At 48.3% G+C, this 18,388-nt stretch overlaps 1 protein-coding gene across 1 annotated transcript in view; it reads left to right on the top strand.

Moving 5' to 3' along the window:
- Window positions 1-1,353: 1,353 nt before the first annotated feature.
- The window catches only part of HIPK2 (homeodomain interacting protein kinase 2), a 193,872-nt gene continuing 176,837 nt past the window's right edge, over window positions 1,354-18,388 (top strand). Inside the window, exon 1 of the mRNA XM_068973409.1 lies at window positions 1,354-1,507. Within this exon, the coding sequence (XP_068829510.1) occupies window positions 1,489-1,507 (19 nt within the window). The 5' untranslated portion in view covers window positions 1,354-1,488. The remainder of the gene's footprint in view (window positions 1,508-18,388) is intronic.

Below are 18,388 nucleotides of genomic sequence, written 5' to 3'. Positions count from 1 at the left end.
TTTTTGGACCCATGACCCACGGCAGGAAATACAACTTGTATCCTGGTCCAGTACAGTTGTCCAGTATATATAACTGAAACAAAGGGTTTATGAAACAAATAATTATTCTAAGGGCAGTGGCATCTAATACTTTCTATTCTAGTACATTTCATTATTTTAAAAAGTTGGTTGCCGTCCACTGAATGTCTGTTATGATCAATTACTGCGTCACGACCCACAGTTTTAAAAACACTGCCTAAGAGGAAGATCAGGTCTTAAGTTGGGGGCGATGGCAGGCATCCCATCAAAGAACCCAAGACTAGCTGCAGGAGGGGACTGGCAAGCCTGGGGCTGGGGAGTCTGGAGCGCGTCTGCAGCTCTGTGAGGCATGAGCGTTGAGGAAGGCAGAGGCCTGGGAAACAATCGGTGGCAACCACTCGTCTCGGTGATAGGGGCTGGGGATTAACCCTCCAGACCTCGTAGACCTGAGGATGGGGGCGGAAACCAGATTCCCGCAGGAATCCAGCGAACATCCGAAGGCTGCATCTCATAAGCGTGCGCCGAATGGCTCCCGCATCTCTGACCTCATTTGGGTTTCCAAAGCTCCTCCACTCACTAGAGAGTCCGGGCAGGACCGCGTGCGCCCACTCCTCCATTCATTCATTCATTCCAAACCCATCTCGGGGAGCGCCAACCAGGTGCGAGAAAGGGCGAGCCGTCGGCGGCCGAGGCTTCCCTTCCAGTCGGTTCCCCTCCCGCCCAGCTCGCGCGCACACAAAGTTCTGGCTGCCACCCCCGCGGACCGGCTCCCCCTTGCCAATCAGAACCAAAGCGCGTGCACCGCCGCCCGGCGGAGCCGCCTAACCTCCCCGGCTTCCCGGGATCCGCCCCCCACCCACCGCCTCCCCGCACCAGCCCGGCCGCTCCTGCCCTGCGCTCGGCCTTCCCCGCCTCGCATCCGTGCCATCGGCGCTCGATTGCGCGCGGACTCCAGGCTCCGGGCTCGCTCGTCGCTCGCGCTCGGCCGCCGCTCCCGCCCCCGGCCCCCGCCCCCCGCCCCTCCCCCGCCTCCTCCCGCCCCTCCCCCGCCTCCCGTGCAACTTTTGCCGGAGCGCCCCCCTCCCCAACACACACAGCCATGCTGAGCTGAGCCCCGGCCGGGGACTGGCCGCGCGCTGCCCGCCCCGGCTCCCGCCCCACCGCGGACCCGCTCGGGGGCCGCGGCCGCTCGGCCCTCGGCCTCGGCCGCTGCGCCCGCCCGGCCGCCCCCCGGAGCCCCCGGGAGCCCCGCGCAGGGCCCGGGCCGCGGCGGCGGCGGCGGCGGCGGCGCCCGGCCCCCTCCCCCGGCGCCGGCCAAGTGAGGCGGTGATGCGGGCGCTGGCGGCCCCGGCTGCGCCGAGAGCGGAGACACAGGCTCAAGATGGCAGATTCCGACTGAGGCTGGGGGGGCCGAGCTCGCGCGCCGCGATCCCTTCTCCGTTGCCATGAATCGCGGACACCCCGGCCCCGATGGCCCCCGTGTACGAAGGTAAGCGGCGCCCGCCCGCCGACTCCGCCGACCCCCGCCCGCCCGGCCGCCCGGCCCCCGGAGCTTTGTTCTGCCCGCGGCCCCGCGCCGGGCAGCACCCCCCCTACCCCCGGCCCGCAGCCCCCCGGCGCCGGGTCCCCGCGCCCCACCCCCGGGGCTCGAACCGGTCGCCCGCCCCCCTCCCCGCCACCCCCTCGGTCGCCCGGCGATCGGCCGGGATCCGGAATCAAACAGATCTTATTTCCAGGATGGAGAAAGAGGCGGGGGGTGGGGTGGGGGGTGTGCGAGGGTGGGCTACTGGCCGAAGAAAAGAAATTGGGTGGGAGGGGGCGCCAGGAAAAAAGACAGACCCGTGACGGTGCTTTTTATTTATTTGTAAGAAATAAAGGTGATGCGGTGTAGCTTTCCATCTCCACCCCCCCCCCCCACCCTAAAGAAAATTACCTTTAGGGTGATCTGTTTCCACTCTCCCAGCTCCCTTCCCGTTTCCCTCCACTCCCCCCACCCCCCACCCCCCGCAACACACACACACACACACACACACACACTCCTTTATTCTTCGCGAGCCTCAGATTTTGGGGGGCTGTCGGATCGGAATGTGCGGGGCTAGGTAATGAGAGGGGGGCAGAGAGGAAAAGTCCATTTCAGAGCCAGGCAGAACAATGAAATAGGCGAAAATCTCCCCGCATTAGCGTGTGTAAGGGAAAATGTAGTTTGGGTTTGCCAGTCGGGGAGGCGGCCAAGACACTGGTCTCCGCCGGTCTGGGTAAACCTGCGCGGTGCACCTTCACCTGGCGTTGGGTCCTTTTTCTCGTCTGTGTTTAGGAAGAAAGACAAGAACGGAAGGCACAAATACTCCGTTTCCCCTGCAGTCCCTCTTTCGTTTCTCTTCAGTCAGTTCTGTCAGTTTCCAGCCAGAAATCAAACCGGAATCAACTAAGTTTTTACACTTCGATGTGTGTTTTTGTGTGTGTGTGTGTGCTTGTAGTAGGAGGGATTTTGAACCAAAGGGTGTCTGATTTTTTTTTTTCAGTCATTTTCCTCGTGAAAATGTCTTTCTCATGAAATCATTGAAGTAGCAGCCTTTACATACTTTGAGCGTCAGTCCATCTGGCTTTCTTTCGGTTTTGTTCAGATACCCTGTGGATGAAATAGCAAATGAGAGGAGGCAAGGGTTTGTGCAGAATGGAGAGGAGGGGCGAGGTTTTAATCCTCTATAAATCCGGAGAACAGTCATGGCCAGTGAGACAGGGAACGCATTAATAGTTTTATCTCTGTTATAAAGGCAGATTAGAAAAAAGAAAAACTTATCTGAAAAGAAAATCTGTTATTAGTTCCAGAGCTCCAAATGAATTAGGTTTCTGGATGGAATAAAGTTACCAGTCAGGCCCTGGGTAACGAGGCTGTAAATAACCTATGGACTGTAAATATTTTTTTTCAGACTCTCTTAGAAACAAAGGGGCCTGTTTAGAAGGCAACAGAGAGATGTTATTCCAGGGGCTTTCCTCTTTGATTCTGAAGAACACAAGGTCCATTTAACCATTCAACAAAACAAAACAAAATTTCTGATCACTCCACCACACAGAATGGAGCGAGCCCGGTGGCTCTGTGAACATACTAGGAGGACCCAGTTGGGCATTCATTGTTCCTCTGAGTCTCTGGGAGGGGGCTACAGTCAATGCTCCCACTGTCTATGGAGTGTTAAAATGAAACAATTTTCTCTTTATTAAGTACCTCTTTGAGACTCCCTCTGCTGGACACTCCGGGTGAGCATTGGAGAAGGAACTTGGCATTGAATTCAGAACTATAGTAAAACAGGCTGCTTTCCCTTTCTCAAGGGGCTGGGTATGTGGGTTGGGAGGTATTTTGTCAACTTTGTAGAAAGCCGTCCTGGGAACCGTGCTGTTCCCCTCCTGTTCTTCTCATCTAAATCCATACGGAATGTAGGCCATCCCCCTGCGGCTAAGCCTTGGCACTCAGGCTCTTCCTACCCTGCTCTTTTAGCGCATGACACCAGATAAAGACCTGTGGGTGTGTAAGACGTTGTGGTTTAAGCATAATCTCAGATCTCAAAGGTCTCAAGCTCACCTTTTTTATTTGCAAGCCTGCCTTCTGTGTCCCAGCTGACCTATGTGGTCACTTCTGCCACCCCTGGGCCCCTCAGTCTTGTGTGTGTGCTCTCTTGATCATTCCTGTGCATTGTGCCCTTTGATTCTGCGAGAGTTTCTTCGAATCTTTGTAATTCTTCTCTTCCTCCTTACCCATTTTGAACCAGTCCAGCATCACTGCCCGAGCTCAGGCCTGGGTCTTTTTCGAAAGCAACTGTTGGTCATGCTCTAAAGCAGACAGGTGACCCCTCTAATCAGGCATTGCACTGCGGAACCCACATTTACTTCCTGCGATGAGTGCCTCTAAGACTTCAGTGACCTCCTTTTTCCCTCCTTTGGCAACGCCCCCTGCATTTAGGGAACCTGATTTTTTACCACATCCCAGTCGGAGCACATGGACTCCTTGTGTGTATCCCAGAGGAGCAGGGCTTTTCCTGTGGAATTCTCCAAGAGCGATTTCTGATATTTTCACCCTACTGAAAGATTTGAACCCTGGATTCTTCTCAGGAGAAGGATAATGACAGGTGAGGCATTTAAGCCAGAATTCAGGGGTATATTCATTTATTTAAATAGAGTCCAATTGCCCGAGGCTAGGATTTGATGTAAAGGCCTGAGTGTATTAGTGGAGCATCCTGAACTGCCAGGTATTTAGAGAGAAGTGATCTGTTTGAAACAGGGTATGTTTGATAATACAAATCAACGGGTAGGAAAGTGCGATCAGCCTTCCACAGCCTGCTTTTAAGGATAGGTTTCTAAATAGCATAGTAGTTTTCAATGGCTTGGTACTGATCAAGTTAAACTTCTTTAAAAAGGTTTATTTTCTTTAGAAGGTTAAACATTGTCCTTGCAGTTATGTTTACTCCATCAACTTGCTTTGCAAGGCTTTTTCCAACATGTAGTGCAGAGGCCAACTACAAAGGTTTCTAGTGCCACAGGTGCTAAATTAGAGGACCCTAAATTGTATTCTGTTCTCCCTGGGCTGTGCCTTGTCCACTATTGCTGGCTCATACAGTCAGACTTCCCCAAACTGTAGCATCAAAGTCTGTCATCAGATGGGCCTGAAGACACCTACCAAGAAATGGATTCTGAATCATCTTCCATTAAAAGAATTTGATGACACATGTTCAGAAATATCTTTTCCTGTGTTTATGTTTTATATTTTTAAAAATGAGTGAGTATAAATATTGTTTTCCTTCTTACCACATTTGAGAAGTGAATCAAGGCTCATTAATTAATTTTAACCCCTGATCCTGGACAGTGTGGTACAATACTCGAATCAGAGAAACCTGGGCTTGGACCCTAGCTGTATGGCTTTGGGCATGTTACTTAACTTCTCTGAGCTTTTTTTTTTTTTTTTTTTCCTCCTTTTCAAAGCCTTATTTGATTGTTCCAGGGCTCCATTAGAAATAAGTATATGTAAAGCATCGGGCTGTAGTAGGCATTTTCTCAGTACATGTTAAATCCCTCTATCTTTTGAGCTGCTTACAGGCATGATGACTCCAGGGAAAGAATAAGCCACAAATAGTTTAGAAAACCAATAATAGCAACATTTCAATTATTAATCTCCTGCCATTCCTTTTCCAGTTTGGACACCAGCAACAATAAGCCCCCTATGGCCAGGGAAGAAAGAGCCTCTTTTGACCCTCTCTGTGACCTTTCCAGAGTCTTTATTCCCACTGAGCTTCTGCTGGTTTCAGGTAGAGGATCTCTCTTCTCCCATGGCACATTCTCTGCAACTCTAAAAATGAAGCAACAAACCATTCAAACTGAGTTTCAGGGGCTGCAGCTGTGCCTCTGGGGAAATATCCCAAGGTGTGAAAGACAATCTTTGCCCTTTTTCGGGATCCATTGGTAACCCAGACTGCCAGCCAGGAAAGGGAGCGCCCGGAGGTGGCTTACTTACCAATGGCCTCCTCAGGGGAGACATCCACCCGATCACAAGCCAGGGACTAGATCCATGCATCTAACGTGATTTTCCTACAAAGAAAAATTTGGTGCTCTTTGCAAGTTGCAGCTGCTCATATTCTTCATATTTTATTTTTTGTTTCTTTATTTCTTGCTTCCTTGTGTAGAGACCGATCTTGAAGGAACCACCTTTGAGTGGAACAAAGTAGCGACGCTCAAAAGGGTATGATACGTGAACTTTTTTTTATTGTTCTCCGAACATGTCATTTGCCAGTGCTTTCTGGTGGTCTCACGATGACAATTCAAGCTCTTCAGGTTGCTGTCAAAGGCGAGTTTCAGAATAATGCCAGCAGACGTTATATAACATCCGATGAAGCATGAACTTGAAAGGCCCCAAATCGTAATAGTTCCATTTCGTGTGGCAGTACTGCATTGGGAGGGGTGAGGATTGGAGGCAGAGAAAGAAAATGGAAAACCTGGAATATAGGAAGGTCTTTATTTTTCGTCTAAAAGAAGCCAAGATGCCTGAAGTTCATGGTAATAATTGTAGCTTAGTTTCTGGCACACCCTCTCCCTACACTGACCCACTTGTCCTCCTTACAGACCCACAAAGTAGATACCTTCACCCCCACTTTATAGACAGGGCACTTCTTTAGAACATCCATTCCACAGACGTTTGTGTGGGGTCCCTGTCCTTGAGTTCAGGGGGGATGGGAAGTGAAAATCAAAACTAAACAAGAGATGAACTGTGGTCTGACTCAAGATAGAATGCCTTTATGTTTGTGCCTTTAAGAACTTTAACCAGTTCTTAAGTCTTACATGCTCATGTTTCTTTTCTTTTTTTTAATATAAATTTATTTATTTTAATTGGAGGTCATGCTCATGTTTCTTGAGGTATAAAGGGAAGACCTCCATTTCTTTATTTTCTCTAGAAAGATTTTCTTTCTTTGGGATCAAAAAAGTATTTATGAATGCAGAAAATACCTATTACAAATCTCCTTAGAAATTTCCTTGGAAATTAGCATCTCTAATTTGCAGAAGATTCCGTCTCCCTCTTTCATTACTTACATTTTATACCTTTGTAAAGGCACCACGCTTCTGATTTGCACATGCTGCTTGGAGACTTTCTGTTTTTGGCATTTGGCGTCCTCAGCTTTATCACCAGTGGACCTATTCATCTTACATGGCTGTCAGAGAATGAATTCCTGACTTTGCTGCCTGGCTGAGATCCTTGATTCCGGGTAGCTTTGGGATATAGATCAGGTGGTCACTCTGTAGATCCCTCAGGGGAGGAAGTTGTGGAAGAAGATCAAACTCCGCCTCGCGAGAGCACGGAGCTCAGAACAGGAGAGGACCTCGGGAGAAATGAGTTCACCCTGTTGCATTCAGGAAGGTGAATGGTCGTGGCTTGGAATAGTCTGTTCACCCACAACATTTTTTTCCAGGAAAAGGCCACCCTAGGAACTCCCTCAGTGACCAGTTCCAGCATTCTGTGAATCTGATGGTCAAGAAGCTCTGGGGTCGGCCTGAGATCTTGTCTGTTGTCATTCCAACCTTTTCTCTTTCACGTCTCAGTTTCTTTTCCTGAAACCTTTCATATACTTGAAGGCAGTAACTGAGTCACTGTTGCTTTTTCCTCACAGAGCCTGTTTTGGGTCCTCTGCTCTCAAAAAAGAAAAGAGCTCTCATTTCTCCACAAAACCAGAAAAAATGGTGGTGATCAAAGCTGGACAGAGTTCTGTAATAATGGTCCCCTTACTTCAGGGTTCTTGCCTCATGGAGAGCCCCTGGAGGGCAAGAATCAGGTCTGAGTCATCATTGTGTCCCCTGTAGTAGCCACGCAGTTCCTAAACCTAGTAGGTGCTTCATAAATACTTGTTGAACTGATACTTCCTTTTAATATATCTAAGTAATAACTTATGTCATACCGGCCCTGGACTGGCTAGTTAGCTTGCTCTCTCCTCAGTTCTGATCTTTATTTTTCTTGTATGTACTTGTGTCTAACCATCCCTCACCCTAACAAGGCCATCTTCTGTTTGACCCTTTGAATTTCACCCTTCTGTTTGTAGCTCTCTAGAACCTTACTTATCAGATCCTACATACAGAATGCAGCTGACATAAGTCATTAAAAAAAACAAACATAAAGTTGAACTACTCTCGAAGGAAGAGGAGAGAGGGCTCAGAAGAATCTTGACAACTTGATGCAGTATTGGTTCATTCAGGTTTAGAAAGGACACTTGTCAGATTCTTTAGAGGTTCTGAGTCAGTCAAAGCCATACCTGTTTTTCCAGGTTCTCTACAACGAGTCAGTGAGGTGTTCATGACACTGGCTACAAGTCAGACTTGTAGCCCGTATCCCTCCATCTTTGGTCTAGGGCCAATGGAAAAGACAGAAGATGTGATGGGCAACATCACTCAGTTGGCAATTTTCTGATGGGTGACTTTACCATTAGAAAGTAAGCTACTGAAATAGTTGCCAATTTTTAAAAAAGTAGCAGACTTCTAAAACTGCAAAATATTTGTGTGGTTTTCCAGCCACTTATTTCTAAACATAGCATTGAAGAGATTTGTAGTGTTTTTGAAAGTGGTCTGTTTTAGCAATTCTTGCCTAACTTCTTTTACTCTAGTAGGTTCTGATTAATTAAATGCCACTGTGTTTAAGCAGAATTAAGATTGATTGACTCTTGCCTGTGCTAATGCTGTAAACTTCATAAAACCTTGTCACAGAAAGAATGCGGTTTAATATGTGAGTGGACGAGCGATTTTCTCCCCAGGTTGTGCTGTCTGTCCTCAGTGAAAGATCGGTTTGAAACCTGCCATAACATTGGGTTATGGCACTTTGGGTTTATGTAGTTACAGACTGCATCCTGATAGTGCAATAAGTTTTGTTTTCTCCCCTATATTTGTACCATTTTCCTCTATATCAATATTACCCTTTGATTCAACCTATGGAGTTGCATATAACTGGCTGATTTTCCAAGGACTTACATAATAATAGTGATCCATCATGTCAGTTCTATTGAGAACTTCTCGTTTCATAGCATCAAGGAAGCAGATTTAATGATAGATGTGTCTGGAGTCCTTTCAAAAGTCACATGGTAAAGCACTTGGGAAAACTCTGGTTTGTTGGTAGTTGTGGAATTTTGATTTTTTTTTTCCTCTGATGAAGAATGAATAGAGCTCTGACCAAAAAAAAAAAAAAAAAAAGGCAGTGTATAAGTTCTTGAAATTTTGCAGAAATTGTAGAAAGGCAGCAAGTTATACCCTCCAGAGTTCTGTGTCTACTACACACTAGAATCCAGGCTGATAGGAGTTTCTGCAGGAAAGTGAATTTCAAGGAAATTTGTAATGGTGGGTGGGGCTGGTGGAAACATACACTGCTGAAGCAGGTACAGTTTCAGCTCCAGCACACCTGTGATCACCATTACTCATTAACGAGTGTGACCTGCACCGTCAGGAAGAGGTTAATCGATGGTCAGTCGATGGTTGTTATATTCTGTTAAGTGAGACTGGGAATGTCTCTAATGTGTTACAGAAATGTTTCCATTAGAAAATGGTTATAAATAAAGAAACTCTTTGATTTAATTGTTCATGACTTATTCCCCAGAAAAGATTTAAGGTCTCTTAAAGAGTTAAGTTCCTGGAAGAGGGGAAATTAATTCATATAGATCAGTTCTGTGGCTCGACCTTACTTCCAAAGATGTCAGATAAGTGAGGTTGTCCTACCCGGAGCGACAGCAGAAGCCGTCAGATCGCTTATGCTGGCGTAACCAGGTGAACAAGCAGAGGGCCTAATGGAATTCATTTGCAAAGTCATTTTTGCTTGGCTAGAGTGGTAAGCACAAAATAAAACAGCAGACGAGATCGGTAAGTGTTTGGGATCAGTTGTCCAAAGGCTTTTTAAAATGGGTGCTAATTTGAGAGGCATTTTATGGTGCAGAGAAGGGGACTAATATAATTGAAATGATTCTTGAACAAGGTAATTTTTCCCGGCCTGGGCATAACAGGAGTGAGGCAGCCAGAGTGTGAGCCATGTGGTGCAGGGAAAGGTGTGTGCACAGTGGTGATGGACCTGCACTGCTGTCGGGGTCACACAGGAGAACGTGGTAGGGCACCAGGCAGCGTGCCTGACCCGAGGCTTCAGCGAATATTTACTCCTGTCCACGTTCCTCCCCAGCCCATATGGCGGTGGTCTGGGACCAGGGAAGCTTGCTGGTGTTAGCAGTACCATGATATTTACAGTCTGCCCTCTATATCCATAGCTTGCACATCTGTGGAGTCAACCAACCACAGATTGGACATATTTGAGGAAAAAATTGCAGAAAGTTTCGAAAACCAAAGCTTGAGTTTGTTGTGCTCCTGGCCTCTGTCTCCATAACATTTACATTGTATTAGGTGTTGTAAGTATCTAGAGCTGATTTATAGCACACAAGCAGATGAATGTAGGTTATGTACAAATGCTACATATTTTTACGTAAAGGACTGGCGTGTACAAGGAGATTGGGCTCCTGGAACCAACATTCCTCAGATACCACAGGGTGACTTATTCTGTATTTCTAAAGAATCTCTTCTTTTTTAGGCTCTCTCACAGTCTACACTGGCATCACAGTATTTCAGGATCTTACTGGGTTACAGTATAACCCCAGGGAAGGCTTCGCACACTTGTATTCACCTTAGACACTTGAGGAAACTGAGGCCAGAGCAGTGAGAAGAGGCTGCCTCGGCATCGTCTTGAGAGTAGGAGGGGGGCAGAGTGAGGCACCCCTGCACTGTGCTCCCCCAGCCGTGGGCACAGAAACTCCAGGATGTTGGCCACTGAGTGAGCTTTGATGGGCTGCACAGCCCATGGGAGCTCCACCAGGATGGCTCCCACAGGGCTGTCAGAACCACAGACCTTCTCCCCAAGTCCAGAGGGAGGTCCCGGGCTCCAGTCCCCCTGGGTGCCTTGCCTGAGCCTATCCCAGAGGGCTTCTTCCCACTATCCCAGGAAAGCAAGGCCATGTGCCTTCAGCACCAGTGTGTAAAGGGCCTTCTGTCAGGAAGGCATTCCTTCTGTTTCCCTGAGCGAGTTCTCAGCTTGTCACCACGAGCTACTTTTAACAAAAACACATGCACACAAAATCGCAGAAACCAATACAATTGTGACAGGTTTCACAGAACCTCAGAGCACTTTACAGTCATTAAGTGGCTTAAAAAAAAATTGTTGGGGATTCCCTGGCGGTCCAGTGGTTTGGACTGTGGACTTTTGCTGCTGAGGGCCTGGGTCTGATCCCTGGTTGAGGAACTAAGATCCCACAAGCTGCGCCATATGCAGAATTAAATTTTTAAAAAATTAAGTGATTTTAAAAAAGACTGATTTTCTAAGGTAGAGCTTCAAGTCATCCTTTCCCTTTGACCTGACCAAAGCTTGACCCTATCCCTATTGTCAGGCATGCCATTGTAACCCCAGACCGAATCCCGCTGGGGTGGTCTTCCGTCTTGCACTGCTCCGCACCTCCCTTGGAGCTCCTCCATCTTGACGAGTAACCCTGCATAGTGCTTGAACACAGACTTTCACGCGAAGGGCTGGCCTGACGTGACATTGGTGAATCCTGGGACGACGGTGCAGGGCGGCCTGCAGCCCACTAGTTCCTGGGGTGCGTGTCCAGCCTACGACCACCTCCACCTCCCCTTGGACCTTGGGGTGCCTCCTGGCCACCTGCTCAGTCCCCTGCCTGGGGAAGGGACCTGCCCTGGGAAGGTCTGCAAGTAGGCAGGAGACCTTTTGGACAGGGATTACCAGGGACCCAGAGCATGGTCTAGGAGAGCACCCTGTCCTTGGGGAGGGGTGTGGCTGAGACCTGCAAAGTATGGGGTTCAGGGCTGGAGCCCCGGGTGCCCTGTTGTGAGAGCCATGCTGATAAAAGCTTGGGCAACAAAGGCGACCCGGCAGTATTTCCTGTTTATACAAAGTCCTGGCTGCCGATTGCTTCACTGGATGCCCTGCTCCTTTCTTTCCCTCCTCCACCTTTATCTTCTACTTAGGGTTGCTCCATAAAGCAGGGTTGATGAAACTGCCCCATTTCCTGTTCCTGGCTGCGGAAAGTCTGTTCCTCTCACAGTGAAACTCACCAGAGAGCCCAGTGCATCCCGCAGCTCCTGTGTCTTGTCCGTCTCTGCCCCTGACACAGGCAGCCGCTCCTCCTCCTGTCCTCCCGTTTGATGTCACCTCACCTCTCTGCTTCCACCTGCTTATTATTTCCCACTCACCTGCCCACAGCCAGCCGGGCTCCTCCCGTCCCCGACTCACCTGCCCACAGCCAGCCGGGCTCCTCCCGTCCCCGACTCACCTGCCCACAGCCAGCCGGGCTCCTCCCGTCCCTGACTCTGTGTATCTTGGCCGTGTGTCCACCTCGGTACACTCCTGTAAGTGTCAGGGTCCGAGAGCAGGACACTGGGCCTCTCTCTCTGGGAAGCATTTGTGTTGGGGAGCTGTTTGGGAAAAGTGCTCCTCTGGCTTTGGAAACTGTCAGTCACCCGGAGGGCCTGTTAAAACAGATCACCAGGCCCCACCCTCACAGTTTCTGTTTCAGTAGGTCTTGGGTGGGGCTCGGGAATTTGCATTTCTAATTGAGAACCCCGGTTTTAGAGGAATGCACTCAGAATGAGAAATCAGTGCATATTTAGAGTCTGATGGTAGTTGCTTTGATGGAGATTTGCCTTGGGTGGGTGGGAGTCAGAGAGGCCTGACAGGGCCTTACTGCAGCTCTGGCACCCTTCCTAGCTGAGACAGCCTCCAGCCTCCAGCCTGCCTGCCTCAACTCCGGGAGGGATGAGGCGCCATCTTTTCCAGGCCCATCTGTACTCGCAGGGGCTACTTTCTCTTCTCTCCCCAGAGCTGGTCAGTCTGTAGTTCATCCAGTTTAGTGCTGGGAGCCCAGAACTGAATGGGCAGGAATGTCTCCCACTAACAATATATGATTATTATTAATTGACATAACGCTATGATTTTCTCCATTTACAGAAGAGGAAATCGTGGCTTACAGAGACTAACTAACCTGTCCAGGATCTCATAAGGCAGGGCTGGAGCCCTCCTGACACTGGAGTGTGTTCTTGGCTTGACCAGCCAGCCACCCAGCTCCACATGGAGCATTGGGAGGGGTGCAGCATTCAGCGGAGAGGATGCCCAATAGGAAGGATCTGGGATCCTTCTTGGAGAGGGGGCGGCCACGGTGGGGGCTGATGGTGCTAGAGCATTGAAGTCACAAATGCCCGTTCCCCCACCCTACCCCCGCTCTGCGGTCCCGTTTGCCTCCTCTCCATCCATTCGGAAGAAATGAGACGGTGAGTGTCAAGCAGATGAGATGGTGTCAAGGTCTTAGTCCGGTGGCTGGTGCAGAGGAGGGTATAGTTCGGGGCAGCCAAGCCGTGAGCCCATTTGAGCAGCTAAAACAGAGATCTGAGAATAACCTTACTGAGACCTCTAAGAAGAAAAGTTAGGGAAAGATGATGACAGCTAACACTTACAGAGCCCTTGGCAGTCCCAGTCTTGCTCTCAGGCTTCAGTCCTGTTAGATCATTGTCGCCTTGTAGTAATGCAGCAGGGTAGGTTATGTCCCCGCTGTGTTGCACTCCAGAGGCAGTGGAAGGTTCAGCTGCTCCCAGGTGGCTGAGCTGAGGTTACCCCCATCCCCGGCTCCTCCTGCCCCCCACTAGCCTGGACCCAGAGCCCCTGCCCCTGTCCACTAGGCTCTAGCTGCAAAGCAGAACGTCCTTCCAGTCCCTTCCTTGATAAGAGAAATTTGTAAATATGTTTGTTCTGCCCCCGAATATAAATGTTGTTTGTTTCAGTCAGAACCTGAATAAATGTTTTAAAATTTGAAACGCTGATTCCTTTTGGTCTTCTTGAAAGAGAAGGTGTTGGGCGCATAGAACAGTCAGGTCTGAAAGATAAGAGCAGTGGAAGGACCAGCTCTGCCATGTGTTAAGCCAAACCATAAAGCTTCAGATTTGGCACAAAACTTGACAGCCCCATCAGCGGGCAGAATAGGTGCTCCAGATTTAAGGCCCCGTTGTCTGTGAGCATTTAATAGATGACGAAGAAGTTTCCACGAAGCAGTCGGGAAAAGGAAGCCTGATTTAGCAAATGGGGACGGGACCACGTGATAGCAATTTGAAAAGTCTCAACGGATGTTATCACCTCACATCATTATACCAACATAAATTCTGTGTGATTAAAATGTTAAATTCAACAAAAGTCTGTCGAGCGCATTCAGGAAGCCAGCGATTGCTCTAGGTGCTAGGGGTGCAGCAGTGAGTGAAACAGATGAGCGCCCCTACCCTGAAGCAGCCTGCATTTTCATGGAGAAAGGTAAAATATATCAATGGTTTTTTTTTTTTTTTAATCCATTTTTAAAGAAAGCTGGGAGGAAACAGAAGTGGTATTTATTAAACCTCCAGAGGGGTTGACATTTCTAAGTTTAGAATCTGTCAAAGAAATCACAGAGGAAAATATTGCTAGTTTTGTTAGTGTGACATTCCCCAGATGTTAAAGTTGTTTCTGGTTCTTCTATCCTGAATCATTTCTCAGTGTCACTCGGGGTAACATTAAGGGGTGTCTGGGTTTTAGGATCAGTTTTTCAAAGAAGCATTATTAGATCAAGGAGTATGACCATTAATCTGGTTCTAGATACAGATACTGGTTCTAGATACTTCCCTGGTGGCTCAGTGGTAAAGAATTTGCCTGCAGTGCAGGAGACGCAGGTTCGATTCCTGGGTGGGGAATATCCCCCTGGAGGGTGAAATGGCAACCCACTCCAGTATTCTTGCCTGGAAAAGCCCATGGACAGAGAAGCCTGGCAGGCTACAGTCCATGAGGTCACAAAGAGTGGAACACAACTTAGCAACTAAACAAAGATACAGGCCACCAGGTTAACCTAACTTCCTCCTCTAAGTGTTTTTATATTAAACAAATCAAAGCACCTTGATAAAGATTTAAGTTCACCTGCCCACAAATTCAGGAAGGCGCAGAGTTCCTCCTGCTCTTGGGGGACCATAACCATCCCTGAGGGCTTTCCCACACCACCTCTGTGTGTCAGTGACTCCCAAAGTTGTGTCTTTACCTAGACTCCTTTTTTTTTGTGCTCCAAAGTCACAAAGCCCACAATCTACACGACATCTCTATTTGGATGTCTCACAAGCATCTCAGACTTATCGTGTAAAAGAGAAAAATTTCTTGTTCAGCCACCCGAAGTGTGTACTTCTCCCAGAAATCTTTATTTCCATAAACAACATCTTCTTCCACCCAGTAGTTCATATCAGAAACCGGAGAGTCATCCTCAACTTCATTTTACTTTATATTTAATCCATCACTGAATTGTATTGATTTTTGCCTCCCCAGTACAGCCACTCTTGTTTTTCACTGTGGTTACATTCTGTGAAGTCACTGCGGGTGCCACGTTAGGGGACGATGAACCACTGCCCCTAGGATTGGCTTTCTGTGAGTCTCTGGTCATATTTTCATCAGCCGATCACTGCAGAACCTTGTGTTTTATGTGTGTTTTTGTTGAATGACACCTTCTTTAATACACACTGTTGATTGATTAGCGTTGAACTTGCAGCCCACAGCACTGTAACCCATGCTGGAATGAAGCTTAGCGAACACATGTATTTTTCTGTAAGACCCGTCTCAGCCTGCTCACACTTAGAAACACTAGACACCCATTCATCATGATGCTTGGGGGTCATTTAAAAATCCCAAACAAAAAACACCCCCAAATGTGAAAAACGTGGTCCTAAATAGACCATGGAAAGTAAGCTCGCTTATAGTATTGATATAAGAGCTGAAGCAAGAAGTCAGAGCCCGACCTCGTTTGACCTCAGCTGGGAACACAGGCATCAGGCATCACGCAGCCCAGATTTTTCCTGGCAGTGTGTGCGTGCCCGGGGTGACTGTGAAAGCACCTGCCGAGGATTGATTTTGAAGTTACAAATAAATATTAGCGAGATTATGGAATCTGCAAATAGCGACAATCAGTTTTACACAGTGATCTTTGTCTCTCCACTGCCACCCTGCTAGTCCATCGGTCAGCACACTTTCTCGAAAGGGCCACATAGCAGATATTTTAGGCCAAACGGCCTCTGTCACAACTACTCGGCTCTGCCCTGATAGTGAAAGCCATTGTAGACCATACGTAAATGAGCAGGCGGGGTGGTGTTCCAATAAAGCTCTGTTTACCCAAACCGGCTTTGGGCTGAATTCTGCCTTCAGGGTATAGTTTGGACCCCTGTAGCATCAACCAGCTTCCCAGGTGGCTCAGAGGGTAAAGAATCCGCCTGCATAGCAGGAGACATGGGTTCCATCCCTGGGTCAGGAAGATCCCCTGGAGGAGGGCATGGTGACCCACTCCACTAATCTTGCCTGGAGAATCCCATGGACAGAGGAGATGGGTGGGCTACAGTCCTTGGCATCACAGAGTCCAGCACGACTGAAGTGACTGACACACACGCAGCCTCGTCTAATCCAGCTTCACATCTTCTCTGCACTGCCTCTCGAGCTGTCCCGCCCACCCAGCCCCGCCATTCATTCTTGAGCTTCCAGCCAATCTCCACGTTGATTCTCAGTGTAGCTCAGATGTGACCGCTGTCCCGTTTGGGATGGCCAGCGGCTTCCCCTGACACTTGGGGTAAAATCCCAAATCCTGAGTCACATGGCTACCGTAAAGCCCTTGTGGATTTCTGCAGCCTCACTTTAGGTCAGTCTTCCCTTTGCCCCTGGGTGACCATCCTCTGCTCCTTCCTGCTTCAGCACCTTTGCTCACAGTCTAATGTGGAAGGCTCGCCCACTCTCTGCCTGGCCAGCTCCCACTTACTCTGTAGTCACAACCGAAATGTCACTTCCTCCTGTAAAGTAAATGCCCCCTTTCTGATCTCAGGACACCCTGCTCTTTTTCTTCGTGGCGCTTGGCATGTTCAGGCATCCATGTGTCTGGGTGTGTGTGTTTTCCATCTGCCCGCCCCATCAGACCACACAGTCTAGGAAGATAGAGCCTCAGCTGTCGTTTCTGTCTTCTCTGCTCGAGTCGCCTTCACATGCATTGTAGACACTTCCCAAGACTTGTTAAAGCAGCACACATGACTTTTGTTTGTACAGATCTTTGTATGAAGATCTTTCTTTGTATAGAAACCTGCAGAAGTCACCCTTCTAGAGCTTCTAGTGTATCTTCTCAATTTGAGAGTGATGATTAAAGAAAGTCGTTCTGATAGCGAGTCTGTCAGTGGGTGTGAATGTGTCTCTATTGTCAGAGGGTGACTCTGCCATCAGGCACACCTAATCCATGGCTTTCTCCATGGGGCTCAAGTGCTGTGTTCAGTCCTGCTGGTCTCCTTTTTCTCCGAAAGATATTTTGAACTCTGCTGGTAACGTTTTCACACGACGGAAGTGAAAGTGAAATGTGCTTGACAAGGCATTTGTGGTACCCCTTTAGAACACTGACTTTAATTCCTTCTCTAAAAGCATCACCCCACCCCTCTCAGACCTTAAGTGGTGTTAGTTTTTTCCCTGCTGCTGCTGCTAAGTTGCTTCAGTCATGTCCGACTCTGTGCGGCCTTATAGACAGCAGCCCACCAGGCTCCCCTGTCCCTGGGATTCTCCAGGCAAGAACACTGGAGTGGGTTGCCATTTCCTTCTCCAATGCATGAAGTGAAAAGTGAAAGTGAAGTCACTCAGTCGTGTCCAGCTCTTCTCAACCCCATGGACTGCAGGCTCCTCCATCCATGGGATGTTCCAGGCAAGAGTACTGGAGTGGGGTGCCATTGCCTTCTACAGCATTGCTATATAGTCTGGGGAAGAAATCTTTGATTTCTCGGAGAATCGTCTAAGCAGCAAAGTTCCAAATTGAGGAGCATCCCAAGAACTCTGCCTGCTCTCGATGGACAGACCACTTAGCATATTTTAGGAATATCGTACATCGTCTTAGATGGTCTTTCATAGATTAGCAGTGATGAAATTTAAAACCTTATTTAAAGTCTTCAAGAGATGTACTATAGAAACATCACTTAGGCGTCGCAAAAAGTTAGAAAATAAAAAGGCAAGCAAAGGGCTTCCCTGGTGGTCCAGTGGTTAAGACTCCTTGCTGCCCGTGCAGGAAGTGTAGGTTCAAACCCTGCTCAGGGAACTAGAATCCCACATGCCGTGTAGTATGGCCAAGAGATGCAAAAAAGTGAAGGAAGGCAAGCAAACACACCCCGCCCCCTTCTCTTTCCTTTCTCCAGAGATTATCACTGCTCTCCTTGTAGGTCTTTTTCTGTGCAGGTGTATGTACATATATGTATGTACATATACTCTTTTCTTTTCTACCAAAATGCTGCAGTAAAAGAGTTGCTTTTGTAACTGGCTTCTTTTTTTTTCAATGAACAGTTTCCAACCTTTATTTCAGCACATTTTTTTCCTTTTGTTCCTTGTCCATATTCCCAAATGTCCTCTGAAGCCAGTTTGTTGAAATCAGTATCTAATCAAGGACCATGCACTACATCTGGTCGTAACTTTCTTTTCATTTCCCTGCCTGGCACACATTCTCTCTCTCTCTCTCTCTCTAAAGAAATGGGCCAGTTGCCCATAGAAGCTGTGGTCTTCTAGATGAGCAGGGTTTCTTCCTTGGGTGGTGCTGAGTTTGATTCTTCATCTCCTGTATCCTGTATGTAGGGGCTTGATGAATTCAGGTTCATCATTTGGGACTAGAATACCCCAGTGTTGATTCTGGGCACCAGCTTCAGTGTCCAGGGACCCACTCTTAGTGATGCTCAGATTAACCTCTGGATGAGGGTTACGACAGCCTGGACCCTCCCCTGTCCATTCCTGTTTGCACCCGTGAGACCAAAAAGTGCTCTG

The sequence above is a fragment of the Capricornis sumatraensis genome, chromosome 5 (assembly GCF_032405125.1).
Source record: "Capricornis sumatraensis isolate serow.1 chromosome 5, serow.2, whole genome shotgun sequence".
NCBI lineage: Eukaryota > Metazoa > Chordata > Mammalia > Artiodactyla > Bovidae > Capricornis > Capricornis sumatraensis.
The sequence above is the reverse complement of the archived record's forward strand: the minus strand, read 5'-3'. Positions and strand labels throughout refer to the sequence as shown.